The following is a 22,612-nucleotide window of genomic DNA, read 5'->3' as shown; positions in this document are numbered from 1 at the left end:
AATTTCATGGCAAGTTGCGCCCGCCTAAGGCTGTCGTCCTTGATGGATGGCTTTTGACGCCGGCCAGCCAACATTTGGCGACCAATTTGATTTGCGCCGCATTTGCCAGCTCAGGCGAGGTCGCGCTGTAGGCGTGGCAGACGTGGCAGGCGTGCCAGACAAACGCTTCAGCTTTGCCTTGCAGGCTTTAGAGCTTCGCTTGCCTTCGCATTCACAATTGGCATTCAGACAAATGAATTTGCATGCAGCTCGGCAATCATTGAACATCAGTATTTAGAGAGTATTCAGACTTCATTGAAGCGCTGCCCTCTGCCAGGCTCTAAACTTTGTTGGTTTATGGCAGGGCGAACGGGGGAGAGCAAAGCCAATGCCTGACAGATTTTTGTCTCTTAAATATGCACTTAATAACTCATAAAATGGGGTTTATTGAAGGCATTTTAGTTGTTATATGTTTACTTTATTATTTATATTATTTTATTTATTTCATTTTAATTAAATATTCTAATTTATATTATTACTTAACAATAAATGATTAAAGAATTAAATCCAATTAATTTTATTTAATATAACAAATTGAGTCAATAAAAAATAAAATTAAATTAATTTAATTTAATGAATTAGGTTTATATCATAATTTATAAATTTTTATTACAAAAAAAAAATTATATTCTATTATTATTTAACAACAAATAATTTAAGAATTAAATTAAATTAATTTAATTTAACAAATTAAACTGATACAATAAAGAATACAATAAATAATGCAATAATTAAATTCAATTAATTTTTCAATAAATTAGGTTTATAAAATAAATTTTTAATTATTAATTTATATTTTTTTTATGTTTTTATATTATATTTTAATAATTAAATATTCATAAATATATTTTAATTGATGATCTAATAATTTTGTACACTTTGAGCTTAGACTCTATGATAAATTAAATTTGCATTAAATGTATGAAATAGAGAACAAATGTAATGCGAAAACCCTTAAGTTTCAAGACGATATATGAATATATGTATGTTATGTATATATGTATATTTATATAAGAGGATGATTTATATCTATATAGAAATCAATGTGCCTATATAAGTGAATGATTTATATGAACATAAAAATCTATATATATACATATATATATATATATGTATATGTATATATCCATGTATCTTTCTTCTCTACATCATCGCATGAAATCTCCAACATCTGCGGCTACACAGTCTCTGATTGACGCATTTGCGCCTTATCTGTGAGTGCATTAGATGAAATTCAACATTGTTTCTGTTCCGCTGTGCCGCTGTCCCCTGTTCCTTCTCCCTTGCCTCTCGCTGGCCCTCGCTGTCATGGATAGAACATGCCGACAAGCCGCATGACGTATACGCCCCGGGGGCCGCAAGTGCAACAATCAGCTTCGTGCCTTCCGGCGCTGCCAGCAGCCAGCAGCCAGCAGCCAGCTAAGAAACCCTAGCCCAAGCAGTCAGCCAGGCAGTGTGGCAGCCCGGCAGCCAGATCGTGCGTGTCTGTCTGAACTTTAAGCCAATGCCTAAGCAGGTCTTTGCCAATGTCTGTAAGTCGAGGCGACGTATATAAATTCTCGGAGCAGCAGCAGCAGCAGCTGTAACAGCAGACAGCCATAAATCTTGAATAAGGATTTTGACAGTGAGCTGGCAAAAATTTAATTCGACAAACCTTTAATACAATTAGCATAGAGGCGAGGCGTGACGAGGCGAATGCTTAAAGAGCCAGCAGCAAGGCATAAATATTATCAGCGGCAGCGACTTGACACGACAAGGCGCCTCACATAGACCAAAAAAGGAAAATCATAAAAAAACGACATAAAAACAATAAAAAAAAAAAAAAAAAAGGGCAGATAGTGAGTGAGAGTGAGAGTGAGAGTGAGAGTGAGAGAGAGAAGGAGAAGCGACACTGGGCAACCGGAGCATTTAGCAGCAGGCAAACTGGCAGCCAACTGCTGCGCATCCTGCGCCTCCTTTTGTGGCAGGCGCGCATTTCCGTTTGTTATCGCGGCAATGTAAAAGCGTTTCCGCTCCATGCGCCCAAAGGACAACGTCACCAGCATCAACACCAACACCAACACCAGCAGCAGCAGCAGCAGCAGCTAAAGACGCTATTAAACTAGTAGCTGCGCGCGGATTACATACGAAATTGGAAAGGATTCGAGAATGACTCACCCGCCAGAGACGCAGCCGGCGCCGACGTCGATGTCGCTGTTGATGGCGATGCTGCTGCTACTACTCGGCCTCCTGCTGCATGGTAAGTAGTGGGGCAGGTGGGAGCGGGGAGGGGGCTGGGGGCAGCAAGAACTACTAAAGCGGGGCTTCAATTTCATTTTCAAATATTTATGCACGTGATTAAGCGCGCTTTTAAGTGCAGCTGTATGTGTGTGTATGTGTGATGCACACACCTATCATAAGAGCCGCGATTTATATACGCTCACAATTTATTTGCACAACTATTTACGAGCTTTGGCAACAGCAGCAGCAACAGCAGCAACAATTCAATAAATGCAACAATTTGCATCGACAACAGTCATAAATTTATCTTAAATGAACAAATATTTTCTTGCTGCTGATGTTGATGTCGATGTCGAAGCTGCTAGCGGGGCAAATAAAATGCGATATGGTTATATGCAAAGAGCTTATCGCTGCCGCAAAAGGCAGCAGCAGCAACAGCAACAACAACAACAACAACAACAGCAACAACACCATTTACAACAGCAAACAAATAAATGCTGGCTGTGTGTGAAAACATGACTCACAATTTCACAATGCATTTCAATTTGTAATACATTAAAGACAAAGTGCATACAGAATCCGAATACATAATAAATACTTAAGCCTACACGGATACAAACACAAGCACACATACACACACACACACACGCAGATTGTTTGCATTCAATATTTGGTTCGATATGTTTTATTTTCATTTGGGTCGGCATTCGACTACTTATGACAGAACGGGAGTCATATTGTTTCAGATCAGATCATATTTGCTGATATTATATTGTATATATGTATGTATATTTACTGAAATAATGCATTATTATATGTATTGTATAATATATGGGTATATGTATATATATATACTGGAAAAGAGATATTATTACCATCGGCTATTCATACTACATACATACATTAAATTTGCAACAGGAATATCGAGGCAGGAGCTTCATGGAATGAGTTAGTTTAAAGACCAAAAGGAGGGAGCAGATAGAGCGAGAGAGAGATAGAAGGAGAGAGAGAGAGCAAGAGAGAGAGAGAGAGAGAGAGAGAGAGAGAATATATATTATATATATTACAAATTATTTGATGCTGATGTTAATAATCATTTTATTTGGTTCAAGTAGATTTATTGACATCACTTTTTGGCCGCCTTGAGCTTGAAAGATATAGAAATGGGGTTGCCAGACATAGGACTGCCAAATATAGGATTGTCATATACAGGGTTGCCACATGAGTCTTATTTATTATTTCATCTCTCAAATGACCGCCTTGAGCCTGTATAGATATAAAGAAAGAGCGTCGAATAAGAACTGATCTACATATGTGATAAAGCTGATCTCATTTAAATAAATATAAATGTTTATCTTAATATTCGTTTCAAACTATTTTTTTTAAATATTAAGCTTAAGTGTTTTTCCTCGCTATATATTAATACAATAATAACTTATTTATTATATTATTAATTAATTGTTGTCAATTTATTCACTTTGATTGCTTCGATTAGTTGAGATATGAGAAATGCTTTAAAATCAATTAAGCAAACAAATAAATAATTCAAATGAAAACTCAAGTGAAAATCTTATTGATTCAGATAATTTGAGCAATACGAAGCTAGTTGAAAGATATGCCATAAAGAATGCTCGCAGTGCAATGCTTTTGCAAATTCCTTTTCATCGTCATTTAGAAAACAAATGCCTTTGTTTAAATCAATTCCTTGTGTTTTATTATTGTAGGGGGCTCCAGTACATTGGGGCGTGGCACATACATATGTCTCTGCTCCGCTCGAGTGGCACAATAATTTGATATATATTTATGCTCGCTGTGCGGGCGAAAACATAAACAACGAGCAAAAAATAAATAGATTTCTATATACAAATATATGTCAAATGCAAATTATGCGCATAAATATAAATATAAATATAAATATATCAGCAAATAAATGCGCTTGCACCCGCGACCCCCCTCCAATGCCGCAGGAGGCAAGCTCACGCATGTGTGCGTGAGTGCGCGCGTGTGTGCGGGTGTATGTGTGTGTGTAAAAGTCGATTTGCCTTTTGCTGTCGCCCAAAAGTCGCGAGTGCCATAAACAGGGCCAACATGGCGTATGACCGCCGAGCAAATAAAAGCGCGAGCTGCCGCTGGCAAATGCAAAATAATTGCATATTTATATGGGCAATCGAAGAAGCTGCGCCGCACGTCTCGAGGCGCTGCCACTGCTACCACTGCTGCTGCTGCTACTGCCGCAATATCATAAACATAAATCTGCATTGATGCCTCGTTTAATAACGCACCAAATGTGCAGAAATATATTGCCAAAGCTGCGCCATTTATCAGCGTATATTGCGCCGCGTCAGCAGAGAGCAGCGCGCAGCCAATGAGAATGAATTCTCAATTCAATTAAGTAAATACATAATTCAGACTTGTGGCCGAGTCCTGCTCTGAGCTGATCTGGCTCATGTGATTTGCTCAACGTAATTGATTAAGCCGGCGATTTGCATTATTCACGCTGAATCAATTCAATTGATTATTAGCTAAGCATAAATATGTATAAATTTAAATGATATTCAATTATAAATAAGCTAAGCAGTTAATAAGAGGTTTACTAATAAAGCTAGACAAAGAGAATCCGACTGGAAAGTAGCTCTATCCAACTGGCTCATTTAACTCTTTATATATTATTTGAATGAGAGGTAATGAAGTATTGATTTATGCCTTCAGATAATCTTGTTGGAAATGCTGGGCAGTGCTATGCAAGCGAAAGTAAAATCGGGTTAAAGTTTTAATAGAGAGAGAGGGCTAGACTCTTTGTTTTGAGTCGTCAGATTACATGTTTGCTTATGTTAATAATAAATTCAATTAAATTTTCAACAAATCTTAAATGTATATATTGACTGTAGCTAGAAGTAGGTGCCAGGTGTAGCAAAAATAGTTGAAAAGGTTTTGTTAAGGTTAGATTATTTGTATATTTTCGCTAGTTAGAGTGACCATTCTTTCAATTTATGCTAAAAAAAAAAAAAAACTTATCTATGAGATTCCAAATTATAGAATTATGAATCAAATTATAAAATATAAATAAAAAATTGTATAAAAATACATAATAACATCTTTATAAGAAAAATTAAAATAATACCTTTCTATAAAAAAATAAATAAAAATAAAAACAAATAAAAATAAATATATAAATATTTAAATATATGACACTAAATACTTTTGTAAAAAATTTCACAATATTTTTATTAAAATTAATGTTAGGCTTAAATATTTTTGCAAAAATCCATATTTTAAATGAAATTCAAGATATCCCATATCATGCATAGTATATATACTTGACCATATTCCCAGTTCTATTAAATATATATGCATTTGATATATGCAATATTCTCGATATATCTTATATATATTTATAAAACTAATCAAAACTACATCATTGGAGGCTACGACTCCAGCTAGAGTAAATGAGAACAACACTTGAGTCGCAATCGAGTCAAGTTGTGCATACAAAGCTCAAATTGTGTTTGCCATGGAGATGACTGGAGATTATTGTTCGACAAATGCAATGAGTACTGTAATGTACTGTACTGACAAAGCAACTTAATTACTGTCAATTGTGTGGATTGATTGACATCAGCTTGCAGGCCCTCAATCGATTCTTCCCCTTCGAGTCAAATCCTGGCAAGCCAAGAACAAAAGGAATTAAAGTTTGTGCACGAAACCAAGAGATGTACAAATGTATATATAAACAGGCATAGAGAGAGAGAGAGAGAGAGAGAGAGAGAGAGAGGCAGGGAGAGAGAGAGGTATAGGGGGAGAGAGGTATATAATAGATGGAGAATGCAGGAAAATAATCCAATGAAATTCAGTTAAAATCACTCAAGAGCATGAATGGCAGCATTTTATCTTGTCGCGTTGCTTTTGTTCTCTGGCTGCGGAAAAGGAAGCGCGTTGATAATAATAATAATAATAATGCCAACACTTGGCTTTTGTTTTAGTCACCGCAGAGTAACAATAAGTGAGCGAGAGAGTGTATGTGTGTCTGAGAGAGAGAGAGAGAGAGAGAGGGGAAACATGACACTTAAATAGCATAAATGCGCCACTAAACAAAACCAAAATCAACGAAAATGGAATGGGGCAGGGGCAACAGGAATGGAAAGGGAAATGGAGTGTGGCAAGGGGAAGGGGAAGTGGAGGAGTGCAAGCGGGAAGTGGGCGGGGCACTGGTACGCAGACAGCGCCAGCAGCGCACAGCTGTCATAATGAAACAGTCAAGGACAATGGCGGCCACAGGATATACAAAGTGTACACGTTCCTGGCAGTCAGACAGTCAGGCAGGCAGGCAGGCAGGCAGGCAGGCACAGTGACCTCACGCGAGCCACGCCCCGCCCCAAAAAGCCGCCTCTGACCGGAGCTGTCTGTCGCACCGCTGCGATAAAAGCGCCAAACGAATTGTTGTCGGTGAGTCGACGGCATGAGGCAGGAGACAGTAGGCAGGAGGCAGGAGACTGGCGCTGCGGCCATTTATAAGAGCATCAGTTACAATAACACTGTGCGCGCGATGTGGGCGTGGCTGGCCGACAACAATAGCCAGGCCATTGTCATAAATTAAAAATGAGGAAGTATATGAAATTTAACAACAACAAACGGCCCGCGGAACAAACAGCAGCAGCAGCAGCAGCGGAAATACAAAAAGCGTTGATAAATAAATTTCTAAAAAATAAAAAAAAGACTGCAAAAATATGATATAAATAAAAAAGAAATGTGCGAGGCACATGGCATAAGGTTACGCCTAAATTCAAAAGCCGCAGCTGAAAAAAAAGAGAAAACCAAAAACAATTTTGCCGCAGGCCCAGCGCAGCTTCAAGTTGGCTTTAGTCTAGGTCAAGAGCTGTTACCAAGGCGCCTATATTGACGCACTTAATTTACTCTCAGTCTCTCTCTGTCTCACTCTGACTCAGAGTCTGTTTCTCTCCCTCTCTCTCTCTCTCTCTCTCTCTCTGTCTGTCAGTTAAAGCTTATTTGCAATAGAGCCGAAATTGTTATCGCCTTAAAGCAAGTCTAACTGACATTTTGAGCGCGTGCCGCAAATATCCTGGTCACGCGTATTTCAGATATGTCCTTGAGTGTCGCAGCCACTTCACCCACCCATACTCACACACACACACACACACACAGACACAGACACAGTTATGGCGTCTGCAGCGGCATGCCACACTGCAGCAGCAGCAACAACAACAACCAGTGAAATCCCTTGACAAAGTCGTGGCCGCTGGTTTGCCAACCTGGCATCCGTGTCCAAGTCGCAACGGCTTTGCTGGCATTTAGAAAACTCCAATGGCCAAATAGGGCAACAAAGAAGAAGAGCAAAGCGCTCCACATGCATTGTAAACGACTAACAAATACACTTAAACTGTGACAGCAAATAATAGCAAAAGTATTTGGAAACTGAAGATGAACCTATTATTGTAGTAATTCTTAGTTTTAAAACAGTTATTGAAATTTATAATATAAGTATATAATTAGTAATTATTGTTATTTAAAAAATATGGGTTTCTTTTTTAAACAATTTTCTTTTACATTTATCAAGTATTTTTACTGAATTATTAATCAAATTAAAAAACAATTTCTTTAAAAAAAAATGTACTTATATTATTTAATAAAATTTTAAGAATCATGTAAATTTGTATTTTACCTAGAAATTGAAAAGAAAAAATTTAATATTTATAGACTTTACAAAATAAATAAATAACATAAGCAAATACAAAATTTATTTAATTTATTTCATAAAATTGAAAAAAAAAAAATTATAAAAAAAAATAATAAATAAAAATAATAATTAATAAAACAAAATTATAAAAAAAAATAATAAATAAAAATAATAATTAATAAATAAATATAAAAAAAAAATGTTTTAAAAATTAATATTTATGTATTTGCTTTACAAAAAAGAAAATAAAATAAAATAAGTTAAATATAAATTTTCAATAAAAATATTATATTTCGAAATTGAAAGTAAACAATTTTCAAATAAAAATTTTATAAATTAATAATATATTTATCTATTTACAATAATTATGTTATATACTAGGCTTTATTTAAACTTACTTAAATTATCTCAACAATTTTGCTAATCTCTTCTTCGCTTTGACTTTTCGAATTGATCTTCTCTTCTATCGATACCCAGCTCAACTATCGATAAGCTTTATAGTTACCTATCGACAGTTAAATCATCCTATTAACCTACAAAACTGTTGACAAACCGCACTTGAATCCCGAATTACCTCTGCTGCAGGGTATTGTAAATCATAGTAAACTCTATTTTTATCTACGACAGCTCTTGTTTGGGCTCCTGCATTGCTCAGCTATTATTTCCGGCATTTTACTTTATTTTATATATGTTAGAGCAACATTTTTTTGCGCTCTCTTTTCATTTCTCTCCCTACTCTTTCTTTCCACATATATATCTATATATTGTTGGTTTTTTGATTATTTTTAAGCTGATTTGCTCGCACGGCACGTTTCATTTTTAGTTCAGTTCTCGACTCGGCGTAGATTTTCGTTTGGCCTCTCATTCAGGTCCTTTGCGTCATCTGTGGATTTATATTTGGCTCTGGGCATTTGTTTAAATTAAAGATTATGCAAAAGTGAAAAAGAGGCCAAACCAACAAAATTCCTAAAACGAGCAGCGCAGCGCAACCAAAATGGCTTTTTAAAATATTAATGTATGCGGGGCCCACGCGGCGTATGATGAATATAACTATTAGAGCAAGCCACAGGAGCACCAAGAACAGTAAAATCAACTGCCTAGACAGTCAAACCTTTTGCTTAAAGCAAAGTGCGTAATATCTTTCTCTCTCTCTGTCTGTCTCCTTCTCTTTCGCTCCCTTCTGCTCTTGACACACAATGGCGCAAGTAGTAACGGTAAACAACACACAAAGCACAATTATAAATGAAAATATTCGTTGTAATAAGCCATTTAGCACTCAGTTTTTGCACAGCCGCCGCCTTTTATATAATTTATATTGTTAATTCCTTGCCGGGCGGGAAGCCATACACCTCGTCCACCCCTCGGCCACCGCTCGCCCCTTAAGCACCATAAAAGCTTCATAAACATTTTACAGCTGCAGTCGTTGCAGGAAGCTGCGCCCGGGCCATAATTGCTGCCAGCCATTTTCCAGTTTAGCCAGCTAGAAAGTCAGCTAAACGATAGAGAGAGAGAGAGAGTGAGACGAGGAGGGGTGGGGCCAGCGGTTGGCGCCTTTATGGCATTGTCAAAATGTTACCACACCAAACGCAAGCAAGCTCTTATGGCATTATACTTAAAGCATACGCAGCTGACTGAGTGAGGGTTGGTCAAACTAAATTTAAAACCGATTACGGCAAATAGTAGCAGAACAAGTTTCTAATTTTATTCAATCACAATTAAAAACTAACGATGTTGCCCCCAGTATCACTTGCTATTCACTTGAGTCAAAAATGTAACGGAATTCGTTAGAATTTAATTGGGCCACGTTGTTCACCTGCTTGTTGGCCAAGGTGTGAATTACAAATCTGAACGGCGCATAATGAATGAGGCTGGGGCGGGCTGAAGTGGCCAAACGGATGCCTAAATGAAATGAAATCGCTGGGAAAACGCTTTCATTTAGGCCTGGCCAAGGCAAGCAGTGGAAACAAACCAAAAAAAAAAAAAAAAAAAAACTTTTGTGTCGCGCGACAAACTGCGGTCCAAGTTGATTAGAAACCGGCCGCATTCCCTTCTGGGACTAAATGGGGCTGGATGCGGGATAGGACTGGGGGCCAGCCGGCATTGGCAGCCGCCTAATGAGAAACTTGAAAATTTACGGTCAACGAGTTGTCAAAGTTCCGGCACCGAGGCATAGTTTTCGATGCCAAGTCAAACAATTAGGCGCCTCGCTCCCAACGAATTCCATTTTAAATAAATAATTGCCAGCGAAATCGAGTCAAGTCGACTCGAGTCGAGTCAAGTCGAGTCGAGTTTAAAGCCACGCTGTAATCTCAGCTGCGTCCAGGACAATGTAATGCGAGGCCGCCAGGAGTAATGACAGGAAACGGCGATAAAAGAGAGCAAAAGAAAGCGCATGCATTAACGTTGATAAGAAGCGGACGCCGACAACAAATGCTGCTGCGAGCTGAGAGCAGCGACTCGGACAATCGTCAACTAAATGTTCATTAGCGCTGATCGGAAGCGGAAATGTTCGTGGGGGCCAAATGACCAGCCAGATAGCGCACAACTGAGCCCAGCCCGGCGGGCCTAGGCGGAAGCGGAGCAGCTGATTTTCATGTTTCACGACGTTTGCAGCGCTCATTAATAATTCACCGAGAGCAAATGGAAAACACAAAATATAGAAAAAATACAGCAACAACAACAGAATTAAAGTGCAATCAAATGCGGCTTGAAATTAAGAATGAAATGCCACGAAAGCTTTTAAGTCCTCACCCAAGCCCGAATAAATAAAACCGAATGGCAAAAGTTAATGCGAGCGACGCACAATCGACGAGGCTCCATTAGAGATGGCCACATTATGGTAATCCGCTTAGCCAGCGCTGAAGCAGATGCGATATTTTATGCATATATATGTATATAGTGAATATCGAATATATATACTGTGTATATATCATAAGCATTGGCCGTATGAAATGCAGCTGCATTAAGCATATATGAGAGTATTATGCAGCCAATATCTCTTTCATATCTGGCTGAGCTTTAAGCACAAATTCTTTAATTATTAAAGGCAAAGGGAATAGCACGTAAATGCGGAAAAAACTAATTTATAAAACGTGAGCTCCTAATGACAAAACCCAAATGGTTTTAATTAATGTCAAATATTTGGAGAAAAATGTATGGGAAAGTGGGGTAGATTCGCTGGAAGGAAACGAAAAAGCAAAGAATTGAAAAGTAACTAGAGTAGGTTTACTTTAAATGTTGTCTATAATATGAACAAACTATAGAGCTTACTCTAGAAAACTCTATCTATCTAGACCTGCAAATAATATTTGTTGATAACAAACTACAGGGTATCTTGCAGTTAATCAGCCGAAATGCAAACAGTTGTGTTTGCTGTGTTGAGCACGTTTCCATCTCTAGTTTACACAGCATAGGTCAAAGTGCGTTACTATCTGTGTGTGTGATAGTGTGGGAGTGTGTGTGTGTGCATATGTGTGTGTGGCATTTTTGGCGACCCAACTTGATGCTATCATCAATTGTCAAATAACCAACTGTGTGAGATTTGTGCACCAGCTGTGCCCGGCGAAGAGCAAAGCGTTGAAGCATTCATGGCGTTGCAAATCAACACACGCACACAAGAGTGTGAGAGAGAGAGAGAGAGAGTGGGAGAGAGTGGGAGAGAGAGAGAGCAGCTGCATGCATGTGGTATACCCATAGAACAACTCACTTTGTGGGCTATTTGTTTTGGTCATACGCTCATTTGGCTTTAGCCTGGGAAATCGAATGCGGGTCCAGCAACGTGGGGGAGCAAAAAGGAAAAACAAAAACTAACACACAAAAAACAAGAAAAAAATAACACAAAAAAAAAGGCAAACGCAAAAGGTTTTCCCAACGTATCCTTGAACTGAACTGAATCGGAATCGAAATCGAAATCGAAAAGTACGCAAAAATCAAGCGCCAGCCCCAGCGCAGCGCCAAAACAAACAATGCGAAGAACGAAGGGGGAACGAAGGGGCGGAAGGGGCGGGCGGGCGCAAAAAGGAGGCTGGCGCGAGGGGGGTATGGTCAGGCAGTGTTAGCGAGGGGCTGAGCCGCAGTGGAACGTACATACGTATGTACATACAACGAATCATTGGCCAAGGCTCTGGGGCTGCCAAAAACCGAGAGCCAAGCACCGAGCTGAGCAATCGTAAATCTTCTTATGTGCAGCAGCATTTTAACGATAATTTGCTTTATTGGAGCAGTTTAGATTTGGGCAGCGGACCGGCCAGCAGCAGCTCCGACCACAAGTCAAACGACAACTACAGCGCAGCTACATATGTGTGTGTGTGTGTGTGTGTGTGTGTGCGAGTGTGTTTGCATGTGTGTGTGACAATGTGTGCTTGTCTGTTTATACCCTGCGTGTGTTTATTGAATCAGTAGTGTATATAGTATACACCATTTCCCTTAAGCTGAAGGGGAAATGTTGGCCCTAAAAAGTATGCTATATATTTTTGCATTTTTGGTTGGATTGTTGGCTTGTTCCACAGGATAAGCTCTCTACAAAATTGGCTCTTAACTTTTTTCTGAATGTGTTGTAAAAGCATAAAACTGATGAAAAATTTTTTAAATAATAAGTTTTAAGTAAAAAAGTTGTTAAATAAAATATAAAAATGTTTGCAAATTTAAATATCGATGGTCTATATATTATATATGTTTAACAAATTATTAACATAAATCTAGAAGCTGAGCCTAGCGAATGTTTAAAGAAACTCTGATTTATTATTTACTTCGATTTGGATCAAATTCAATCTTGGTCATAAAATACTTACATATTGACAGACAACCGAAATATTTTCAATATATATGAGAGACATCAATATATACATACTTTAAAGTAATTAATATGTGAAAAAAGTATGTAAATTTAAGTTTAGTTTTTCTTTCTTAAGTCTGCTAGAAACGATAAAAACGATTCTCCGCACATAATTGGCAAAAATAAATACAATTGGTTCCCTAAGAGCTCCAATAAAATTTGAATTTTAAAAAGGCTTCCGACAGTTGTTTTTTTTTTTTTTTTTTCAATATCTAAAAGAAATATTTGATTACACTAACGGAAATAAGAAATATATGAAATAGATTTTTAATAACAATTTTGATACAATTAAAACAAAGAGTATCACCTAGTTGGTTACCCCCGCTCACAACACTCTTTGCTTGTGTAGATTAGAGCTTGGCGCTTGGTGTTGGCTACTTGGGGCTTGGGTTTTCGGGCTAGGGTTCTCGGGTTTGCTGACTAGTTTTCGCAATGACCGACAGTGGGTCTTTGCCTTTTGAATGTTTCAACATTTCCGTTTAAATGGTTTTTATAGCAAATTTATGTAGAGGAAAAACACTTCTAAGGTTCACCGAACGACCAGATGCAGCAATTCGAAACCATAAAAATCGCTCACAAACACATGCGACCCATAGTCGAAGGACCTGTGCTGGCTGGCTGCCTGGCTGGCTGGCTGGCTGGCCTCAACTCTTCACTTATCCCCATCATCGTGCCCATTCCTAGTCCCAGCTACAGTCCAGCTCCAGTTCTGTTTGGTAGGTGTGAACAAAGATTTGGCACTTTTGTTGGTCATTTAGTTAGATCCGCTCCGCTCCGCTCGACCAAATGCCTCAATATGTGCCATGAATAATGACCCGACAAATTGCTGCCAACTCGATTTGTATCAGCTTTTGTAGCTGCTGCAGCTGCTGCAGCAACTTGTCGCATCCATTTCTGGCTGCTCCTCGCATTCGCATTGGCAATATTGTAACCACACGGCTTCAGGTAATTGCCGGTTCATTTAACTGCTGACAATCAATTGGCAGTTGGCTAACATGGGTCTAATATGCGGTCCACTTGCGGCCGACTCCTCGATTCAATTTAATTAGACCTGAGGACCCTTTTTCGTTCCCCCAAATCCCTTTAATTAAATGACATGTTAACTGTCTAGTAACTGTAAATAATAAATACCTGCTGTATAAAACATTAGCCCTGGGCACTTCGACTGACGAAATTTGTCAATTTCTTTCGAATTTGGGTCTGTTTGCAAAGCAAAGCCGATTTGCTTGAACTCGACATGTTGTACTTGGAACTCTACTGATATCTGCTATTGAGACTGTGTTTTCGGATAATAAATCTAATATGAACGCATTTTTAGAATATTGTTCATATGATTTTTTTTAAATCTTCCAGAAAAGAAAAGAGCACAGAAATAAATAAATGAAATATGTATACATATATTTTTTAATGTTCTTCCATGAATAATTCTTTTTTCTTTTTCTTACACTTAACTGATTTGGAAAGTGTTTAACATATTGTCAAGTATTGACTGTGGTAAAGTTGCTCCTGTCAGCAATAACTACTTGACTTTGCAGACATAGATCGACTTGTAATAGGAATAAATTTGTCCATGCAGCCGCTCGAGTATTTCTGTTGGAGTGGAAACGTTGAAAGCTTATTTTTTTTAATATACATATGCGGGAAGCTGTGTTCTGCGTTTTTAATGCTTTCAGTAGCTAAGATATATGTAAAGTAAAGGTAAAATGTCCAGAAGATGAAGAAGAAAGAACTCAGTACTTAGAATGCTAAGATTCGAGAGCCAGCAGGAAAATCAGTAGCAGATCCTGTGTTGAAGCTATGCTATTAACATAATGCTGTTAATAGCATAGCATGCCGCTGTGGGGGAGCAGCAATTCCTGTTAAGTTAAGCTGGCATTAACAATTTCGTACATAATATTTGTTGTAATACAATATTTATATGCAATATTGGCTATTTCGAGTTAGCTTGAAACAATTTTAGTCAAAGGCCAAGTGAAAATATTTTCTTCCGCAGTAAACTGGCTAGGCCTATTTTTAACAGAAGCCCAAGGATTTACTAGCATTGATCTAGGGTATAATGGATAAGGCTCGGTCATTTCATTTTCATGCTTGAAAAAGATCAGATTTCCAAACAGATATAAATATATTACTCATTTTATGTATTTCTAGAAAAAATCTCAACTCTCTTCCCACTGCAACTCTTCCGACTCTCTCCCATCAGCCCAGCTCGCAATATCTTTCAATTACATACTATTAAATATTTAAAATTTTAAAAAGAGAATGCGCATCTGACATCCACTTTTGAGGCTGCAACAGGCAGATTCTTTATGGGCCCACTTAATTAAAATATTTTCTGAATGGATGAATGAAAAAGTGCGTCTCATAAATTCGGATTGAACAGTAGCCAATGGCCAATAAATCTGGGCTGACATTTAAAGCTCATTATTTCCATAATGAAATAAATAAAATAATATTGAGAGGTCAGCCTAAAATGAGAAACGCATAAATTATGTGAAATTGCGCATACGCCCGATTGGCGTGCAATTTTAAAATTATTTCATTAAAATGCACTTATCTTTAATATATATATATATACATTATATATAGAATGTATCTGCTGTTTGCTCTCGATTTTATTATTTCCGCTCTTGCCACACAGTAGCGTGCCGCAAACTGAGCTGTTGCATGCAGCACTTCCGCTGTTGACATTTCTTTCATAATAAAGAAATTTTCTTCTTTACGTGCCACACATAAAACCCTTTACTCAGCGCTGTGTATGTGTGTGTGTTTGTGGGTGTGGCATGCTGCACTTTCCCTGACTGTGGCTGCATTTTTCTCTCCTCTCTCTCTCTCTCTCTCTCTCTTCTCTTCTCTTTTTTGTGTGCCGGAAGTGTGCGTTGCTGTAGGCCTTTGAATTATGTTAAGCTTTGTGACAGCAGTACTTATATTCACACTCACATAAACACACTCCCACCCACACATACACACAACCACGTTCGTCTCCGTTGCGCATTGCAAAGCCAACGCCGTGCCTTGAGGCTGGCTAGCAACTGACATTTGCCGGCATAAAAGTCAACAACTGTTGGTGCTGTTTGCTATTGCAAATGTGTGTGTGTGTGTGTGTGTGTGTGTGTGCAGACTATGGCTGTCAACAATGCCAAGGTGGCGCCTGGCTGTTGGCATTCCATTGCTGACTTTGTGGCCAAGAGCCACTTACAAGTAATTCACAAGCACCTGTTACTCATACGACCCGTTACCCAGTTAAACAGCGCTCGTAATTATTTTTGTTTAGCCTAATTTGCAGCAGCACGGCTCAGGCGGCACACACACACATACATGCATATACATATTTATATTTACATTTAGCTGCCCTCGGCAGCTGTTGCTGTCCCAAACAAAACACATGAGACTCACATTCCCTCTGATTGGCAACGCTTCGGAGTACAGCATAATTATATTCAGCTATGGCACTTGGGCAGCCAACTTTATGCATAAAAACAACAGTTATCGCCATAATAATAATCATCATAATAATATCAAGAATATCGTTTGAAAATAGTTGAACGGGCCTCATAAAAATCCAGCTGTTAGTGCCGTCATTCTCATAATATCATCAATGCATAGGAGAAGCATGCCAAACAAAAAAACAAAAACAAAAAAAACAAAAAAAAATGCTAAAATGGTGTGAAAACAGGAGGGAAGCATAGAGAAAGACAGAGACCGTCTGGGCCGTCATAAAGTGCACAATGGCCCAGTGTTAATGGCCGCCAGAGCCGTAAATATTTACCCCAAAACTTAACGAGCCAACTGCCACAAATTGATTCATAAACAATTAGTTGAGCATTCAAATTGCTCAAATTGTTGCCGGCAATTGCTAAAAATAAAAGCGAAGAAAACACAAATTAAACTAATGCGGGATTGATAATTGATGTTTAATTTATACAAAGATAGAAGAGTTTGAGAATATTTCAATCGGAGAACAGAATGATTCAATTGCTTTAAAAAGAAATAAGAACATGGATAATAAGTGAGCATATGAATTAACTAATTTATAATAAATATAAATATGCATATGCATATATAAGCAAGACAAAGGCCTTAGTAGCCAGTGCTTTAATTGTTAAGTTAGCTCATAATTTTAATTATAGTTAACTGTTATAAATAAATAAATAATAAATAATAATATGAATAGATAAATATATAAATATATAATTATATAAATATAATTAATACCAAAAAATAAAAACTTAGAGCTCATGAATGTTTTATACTCTTTTTCTTTTTTATTTTCTTAAAAGATATTAACATCACTTGAGTCAGCTTGAGGAATAATAAAATAGAATGTGATTAAAAAATCATAAATGAATATATAAATATGCGTACCAATTATTAATTAACAAGTGTCAAACAATTATGCCCTATATGATTATATATCTTTTCATTCAATTCAGAATACAATATTTTTGTAAAACTGTATCTATAACAGTCAGAAGAAGTGTGTATGTATGTATGTGTAGTGTTGCTTACTGTGAATGCAAAAATATACTTGGAATACTTGGAATATGTACTCCAATTGGAAATCTCTAACAAAATTTATGTAATAGAGTTTTAGACATAGCATAACATGATCTGCTACGCTTGAAGCACATTATTATTCGAGGATACACTTACGTATGCACATATTACAAATATCAATTATCTAACTCAAATAGAAAGAACAATAAAAAGAAAGGCCACAATGAATGAATAATTAATAGCATAATAATTTTGACTCATATATCTTTGAGTATCTACTGATGATACAATTATATATCGAGTGAATAATTAATACAATAGATAATCCTGACTCTATCACAGTTCCGTTAGTATCTACTGCACTCATTGAAGCTATACGACCTTTTCATGATTCAATTAAATTAAACTAACATAAAAGATATTGTATTTTTTTACTCGATACTGACTACTCTTAATGTGAACTCATGTTAATCAATATCCAAATCCACTTCCGCCCAAAACCCAAAACCCAAAACCCGTAGGCAAATCCATCTTATTTATGTCTTCTCTTACATTTATGGTTTCTGAGTATCTGAGTACATAAATATTGCTTGGCAACATTCCACTGTTTGGGGCAATATATATGTCGGAATCAGCTACGAAAATCTGGCAGCTTATCTTATACAAAATGGGATGAAACGTCTTTGTTTATAAAAAATTTCTTGAATTCCTGCAAAACAATCGACGGGAATTACGCCTACGCCTAGAAGCGCTTCAAGTGCATACGGAATTTAAAATTTCTGCTTTGTACTCAAGATATAAATGGTAACGGCTACCTATAAATAACAAGTGGAGATCAATATAGCTGAAAATAAATATATAATAAGACTTCGTCTAGACATATCGTCAAGCTTTGTGACCTGCCTCTCAATATCAATATAATAGCAGCTTAATCTCCTTTTGAAATGCTCTCTCAAGAATTGCGATATATTCTGAATAATTTTTGCTATGAATACATCTTCAATCTGTTGATTTCCTGCTATTATTCTCTTTTGTGCACATATCCTCTGTTCGCTTTGGGCTTAAAGTCTCGGCTGGCGCTTATCCATTTCATGTATATCAATAATAAACAGCAGCCCGACCACGCGCCATTCGAAATATGATTTATGTGGCCCGCAGCACCCAGCTTCGCTGTGCCACGCCCCCTCCACCTACTCTGCCATAGCCAGCGTGTGTCAGTGGCTGGTAAAACTGTCGAAAGTTGTAAGTGTTGCTAGGGTGATTTACTCGCGTCTAAGCGAAATCGAATGCCGCCTTAATAGCCCCCGGACAGACAATTCACATAATTTTACACGCAGACAAGCGCATGGACACAAAGGCGAGCGAGCGAGCGAGAGGGCAAAGTTGCTGTAGCCATAGGAGGCGCTCTTCTTATTAGCAGTCCAGGAATTTGAAATTATAATGCCACTCGACAAATCGGTAAAGTTTTGCTGCCCTCTCGTCCTCTCTGAATCAGTCTGAGTCATAAATTTAAATTTGATTTTTACATTGGCCTTTGATATGTGCGCATTTTTACGAATCAAACACAAAAACTTTTGAAATGTGCTCAGCGAGAGGAACCTAAAAACCATATAATATCCGACAACTTACGAAATGGTCGATCAATCGAGTTTTTAATAACTTTGGCCATAAAATATTTAGATGCTTGACTGGAAGACTGGAAACACACACAAATTCTTTATGTCATTTGCATTCGCAAAGTATTCATAGATGAACAGTTTATGCGAGTTGAGTACTTCAATTGATTTTTAATGGATCATAAACTTAGGCATTAAATTACTGACTATAGTAAATAAAGAATTTATTATTTCATAAGAGATTTTAGATATGTATACATACTATATAAGTTGAGCTGAAGTTTGATATGTTCATGTTACATCTTCGATTTCATTTATCATATTATATATTTGTAAGCTATTGTAATATATTGTAATATATAGATAGATAGGCTATCGAAAGTTTCGGAAAATTAATCTTTAATTTTTCACATTTGCAGCTAGAATTTCACCATCTGTCCTCATATAATTCAGCCAGCTTATATATCAGGCTGTCTAAGTATATCCTATATTTTTAGTTTCTCCATAAATCATCAACCAGACAATGTCTTGCCTAGCTGCATTTGCATTAAAACATTTGCTAACCTTGACCTGTTCCAATTGCTGTTTATCTTGATTATAACGCCAGCGTTGGCATTGACGTTAACTTTAACGTTGACCATGATTTGCGTTTGTTAAACAGCAGGAACTTTTCCAACACACACACATAATATATATGTATATAAATCAGGATGTGCCGCTGTGTGGCATTTGGCTCACTCAATGAGTCAGCGCCAAGACGCAAAAAAGAAAAAACTTTTTCATTACGCAATTCGGCGCTTTGCTTATGTCATGCTTATAGTTCTAGTGCACACACGCTCACTCACACACACGCACACAGAGAGAGGAGTTTTTTAACGAAATCATAGTCATATACATAGCTGCGTACGAGCATATTAGTATATACTGTTAGTATGTATATTTAGCCTGGCTTTTTGCTTAAAAACTTTTCTAATTCCATTAACGAAACGCACATGCGAGTGGAAATCCTGCCGTAGATCCTTGCTCCACTTCCACTTTTCTCCCACTCTCTTGCCCTCCCACTCCCTGGCTGTTGCCACGTTTTTGCTGTCAGAAGTTTTTCGGCCACAATGCATTGGCCAACAGTCTGGACCCAAAAACCAAACTGCGTGACTTCTCAAAATTGACGAGAGAACTTTCTCCTCTCTCTCTCTTTCTCTGTCTCTCCTTTTCTGTCTGTCTCCCATATAATTTGCACTTTAAAATAAATATTTGACGCGTCTTGGCCAGCTTTAATGAGCTGTATTTGCGTACAGATTTAGGCCGCAGCTCGTCAGCTCGTCAGCCGCAGTCGCAGTTTCATGCTCCAGCTACGCCCACCGCCCCAACGTTCATTTCGATTTGTTAATGAAAAGAAAATTTAAATTTTATATCACTTTTAATGTCGGCCAAATGGAACTGAGCTTGGAACTTGAAGATTTAAGCGTTAATAAATAGCTAGAATAAAGTTGGGATTGAGAGCAGCCTTTAAAAAGCTAAGGAAATTTTAAATCTTAGATAATTTATTCTTTCGTTTTTATAACAAAATATTTAAAATGTTAAATGTTATAATAGTCAATATTGAGAATAAAGTTTGCAGAATAGACATCTGTAGGCATTAAAGAGCTATCAACTCTATGAATAATATACACAGATCTTTAATCTAAAAGCAAATCTGCCTTAGTTTCTATATCAAGGCATTTCCGCGCCCTGCGGTTTCGTTCAATTATTATGCAGTTAAGTCCACTTCAAATTGTCACAATCGTTGCCTTTTCCATTCAAGTGTGGCCAGAACAGATATCAAGTTCAAACAGACTTCATTTTCGTCTATTTCAAGCTGTAATTGAGCCGCAAACGAGTATTGAGCAGCCGACCACAGTAAAATCTTATGTTTCCATTTATTTATTTATTTATTTTGCTTAGGTTCTTTTTCGCCTTCCTTCCCGCCTTCATCTTGGCAATTCGATTGCTATGGTGAGCTTTCATATTTTTCCTGAATATTCTTGACGTTGTTGTTGCTTTTGCTTTTATTTTTGGGCAACTGTAATTTGGTTTAATTTCAGTTAATAATTATTTTGCACATTCTTAGGATTGCTTGCGGTGGGGCTGGCAGCTCTTCGAGGGGCTGGCAGCGCGTTGCCTGGACGCAGGGATCACAGTTAATTAGTTTGTAATTATTATAAATTGAGGATGAATGCTTGTGGCAAGTTTAATTGGATATTTGATGTTTTTAAATTACGCAGAAATTAGCGTGAAATATTAGCCCCGCATACTTTGCGCCAAAAGCCAACAGCTCGACTCGACTCCACTCCATATCGGCTGGGCTGTGGCACTTAGTTCTGTTGCAAGCAAATTAATTTTTAATGCCTTCACTATGTCGAGCGGCCTCATATATTTATGTGGCAAGCGTGGCATGACTGCAGCTGCTACTATATCTCATGCTCCCTCTCTCTCACTTTTGTCTCTCTCGCTCTCTCTCTCCTCTCTTACACTAGTCTGCTCTGTGCATGGCTGTGTCGTTGACCGTTGCGCTTTGTCACACGTGCCACGCCCACATCACAACAATTAATCATAATCTTCTGCACAGCCCCCAGGCAGTACTTGGCCCACGTACAAACCTTCGCCCGTATAGTCGCCACTTTTTCACCAGACCCAACCATAAATTTTACATTCTGTGACTGCGTCTTGAGCAGCAGCCATAAGTTGTCCTCTGACTCAATCTCTCTCTCTCTCTCTCTCTCTCTCTCTCTCTCACATGTACAGCCTCTGCCTCACTCTCTCTCTCGCTTCTGCATTTTCCCACACAAAATATGTTTAAATTTGCCACAGTTTCGCAACTGTTATTTTTAGCATTAGTTATAAATTTGTGTGCTGCACGTAGCTTAGCAATAATTTTACATGAAATATGCCTTCATTGAGAGCGCACACACACCTTGCAAATCATTAGAAACCCATTCCGAATGCCATACCACTTGCAGCTGACTGTCTCAACCGATATCAGGATCTAGAGGTAATACATTGTGGACGGAATATATAAGTTACCAAAATTATTTGTAAAATTTGTAACAACAAATTATAAAGCTTTTGCTAATGTTAATGCGAATGCTAATACTAATGCTAATGCTAATGCCAATGGTAATGCTAATGGTTATGGTAATTGTAAGCTAATGCCAATACTAATGATAATACAAAAGCTAATGCTAATGCTAATACTAGTACTGATGATATGCTAATGCTAATGCTAATGTTACTGCTAATGCTCTTGTTAGTACTGATGATATGCTAATGCCAATGCTAATGCCAATGCCAATGCAAATGCTAAAGCTAATGCCAATGGAAATGTTAATTTGTGAAGCAATGGTAATAACAGTTCACCATCATGTAAGGGCAATGATAATGATAAACCAAATAATATTTATAAGTAATGCAAATAATAAAATCATTTTCTCAAATTCTTGCTTCTTCATTCGTAATGACAATAATAATATCATTATCTCATAAATGGTATGAAATATGTAAGCTGAAACTGAAAATTCAAATATTCCCTAAAACAATGCTATCTACAAATCATAAACTTTGCAACACTTGTAAGCGTTTCATTACGAAATGTCCAAAGTCCCTGGAGGCAGAAATGGTACGTGCAATTTAAAGTGTATCTGGAAGTGCCAAACAGTTGCCCAGCTAAAACAACAGACATTT

The 22,612-nt window shown here is 37.5% G+C and overlaps 1 protein-coding gene across 3 annotated transcripts in view; it reads left to right on the top strand.

Annotated features, from left to right (window-relative positions):
* Positions 1 to 22,612, top strand: part of LOC6572840 — a 53,621-nt gene that overhangs the window by 5,553 nt on the left and 25,456 nt on the right. For 2 of the 3 annotated variants that reach the window (XM_032727893.2, XM_044007381.1), the window contains exon 2: positions 1,709 to 2,278. In XM_032727893.2, the coding sequence (XP_032583784.1) occupies positions 2,188 to 2,278 (91 nt within the window). In that variant the 5' untranslated portion in view covers positions 1,709 to 2,187. The remainder of the gene's footprint in view (positions 1 to 1,708; positions 2,279 to 22,612) is intronic. The other variant, XM_044007382.1, reaches the window with a different exon arrangement.

Source organism: Drosophila mojavensis, unplaced genomic scaffold (genome assembly GCF_018153725.1).
Source record: "Drosophila mojavensis isolate 15081-1352.22 unplaced genomic scaffold, ASM1815372v1 contig_16, whole genome shotgun sequence".
NCBI lineage: Eukaryota > Metazoa > Arthropoda > Insecta > Diptera > Drosophilidae > Drosophila > Drosophila mojavensis.
This window is presented reverse-complemented; position numbering and strand designations above follow the sequence as displayed.